The sequence below is a fragment of the Leopardus geoffroyi genome, chromosome B1 (genome assembly GCF_018350155.1).
Source record: "Leopardus geoffroyi isolate Oge1 chromosome B1, O.geoffroyi_Oge1_pat1.0, whole genome shotgun sequence".
Classification (NCBI taxonomy): domain Eukaryota; kingdom Metazoa; phylum Chordata; class Mammalia; order Carnivora; family Felidae; genus Leopardus; species Leopardus geoffroyi.
In genome coordinates, this window is record NC_059327.1 from 63,121,652 (window position 1) to 63,123,654 (window position 2,003).

The 2,003-nt window shown below is 54.8% G+C and overlaps 1 protein-coding gene across 1 annotated transcript; it reads left to right on the forward strand.

The window, feature by feature from the left end:
- The first annotated feature begins 316 nt into the window (after positions 1 to 316).
- LOC123596374 (putative tripartite motif-containing protein 75) lies at positions 317 to 1,729 on the forward strand. Its single transcript, XM_045474924.1, has one exon. The coding sequence runs from the start codon at positions 317 to 319 to the stop codon at positions 1,727 to 1,729; it is 1,413 nt and encodes a 470-aa protein (XP_045330880.1).
- Positions 1,730 to 2,003: the final 274 nt, after the last annotated feature.

Sequence of the window (2,003 nt, forward strand, 5' to 3'; positions counted from 1 at the left end):
AAGTTGTGTCTGCCTTCTGCCCAAGAGAATTGCTGACCTTGGCTTCACATCCCCTGGGCTGCCGAGGACAGCTGGCTGCCCAGCTCATCTGTGATCACCTGCAGGTGGTGAACAGAGCTCCTCTGGGCATCTACGACTGCACCTGAGGCCAGTGGCCTCCTAGGACAGCAAGGCTGCCCTCGTTTGACAAAAGGACATCCAGGACAGGAAAGGACAGTAAAATCTGAGGGTGTGCCTGCCTCTCACGGGAGGACTCCTGCAGGGCACCACCTCCAGAAGAGCCACGTCGGTCCAGAAAGACGTTTATCTCGGCCCAATGGCAGCATCGTCAGCCCTGGCAGGACTCCAGGCCGAAGCCAACTGCCCCATCTGTCTGGACTACCTGAGAGACCCCGTCACCACCGAATGTGGGCACAACTTCTGTCGCTGCTGCATCCGGCAATTCTGGGCTGATCTCAGCGACAGCTTCCCTTGCCCCGTCTGCCGCCACCCAGGCCGAGAGAGGCACTTGAGGAGCAACGCCCAGCTGGGAAGGGTGATCGACGTCGCCAAGCTCCTCCACATCAGCAGGAGCAAGAGGGAGAGGTGGGACGAGGGGCATCTGTGTGAGAAGCACAACCGGGTCCTGACCCTCTTCTGTGAGGAGGACCTACAGGTGTTGTGTCCCGCGTGCGTGCGGCCCCCTGACCACCAGGGCCACCGGGTGAGGCCCGCGGAGGAGGCCGCCTCCCAGCACAGGCAAAGGCTCGGCAGTTACGTGGAGCCCCTGAAGAGGCAGCTGGCAGTCGTGCAGCAGCTGGTAGCCACCCAAGACAGGAGACTCTTAGAGCTGGGAGAGCAGGTGCAATGCCAGAGACAGAAGTTAGCCTCTGAGTTTGAGCACCTGAACCGGTCTGTAGACCGGCAGCAAGAGGCAGTTCTGTCGAGGCTGGCCGAAGAGGAGAAGGACATTCAGCAGAAACTCTGTGCAAACATAACGGCGTTTTCAGACCACGTTTCCACCCTCCGAGGTCTCCTGAAGGAGGTGGCCGAGAGGAGTGTGATGTCAGAGGTGAAACTGCTGACGGACCTCGGGGGTGTCCGTGGCCGGTGTGAGCGCCAGGAGCCCCCAGCTCTCTACTCTTTCCAGTTAAGGAGAGAAGGCTGCAGTCTCCCCCCGCAGTACTTGGCCCTGCAGAAGATCATACAGAGGTTCCGACGAGAAGTTACCCTGGATCCTGAAACAGCACATCCTCATCTGCTTGTGTCTGAGGATAGAACGTCTGTGACGTTCGTGAGGGAAAGGCCAAGCGTCCCTCAGCATCCAAAGAGACTTCTGACGGATCCCGTCGTCCTGGGTTCCGAGGGCTTCGACGGGGGCCGACACTACTGGGAGGTGCAGCTGGATGACAAGAGCGAGTGGGCCGTGGGGGTCTGTGAGGACCCCCTCTCCTGGAAGGGACAGCGGCCCCTGTCAGGACAGAACAGACGCTGGACAGTTCAGCTGCAGGATGGTGCCTGTGTGGCACAAGGGGCTGTTCCTGTCACTCTTGTGTTGAAGGAAAAGCCCAGAGGGGTGGGCGTTTATCTGGACTATGAGTTGGGGGAGATTTCCTTTTACAGTTTGAACGACAGGTCTCACATCCATTCGTTCACCGATGCGTTTTCTGAAGTACTAAAGCCTTACTTCTGTGTGGGGCGGGACCCTAAACCTCTTACCATCTGTGCGGTAAGGGATCTTGAAGGATGAATTGAGTGGGCTTCATTCTCTTTCTGTAATTTATGGACAGTACTTAGAATATTGGACAAGTATTAGTAAATCTGGTACCAACTTTTTTTTTTTAAATACTTTTATGACTTCAACACATTTTTGAATTTTGTTTTCTCTCTTTTTTTTTTTTTCCACTTTGTTTCAATAGCAACAGAGATGTGGGAACTAACAGATGTGGAGATTAACTGTTTCTGGAATTCTAAGATCAGAGTGTATACATTGTAATTTTACAGCTCCCATAGATTTTTTGTAT

What these genes read in the sequence shown, in the direction of transcription:
- LOC123596374 (XM_045474924.1), top strand. Translation starts at nt 317, where the DNA reads ATGGCAGCATCGTCAGCCCTGGCAGGACTCCAGGCCGAAGCCAACTGC.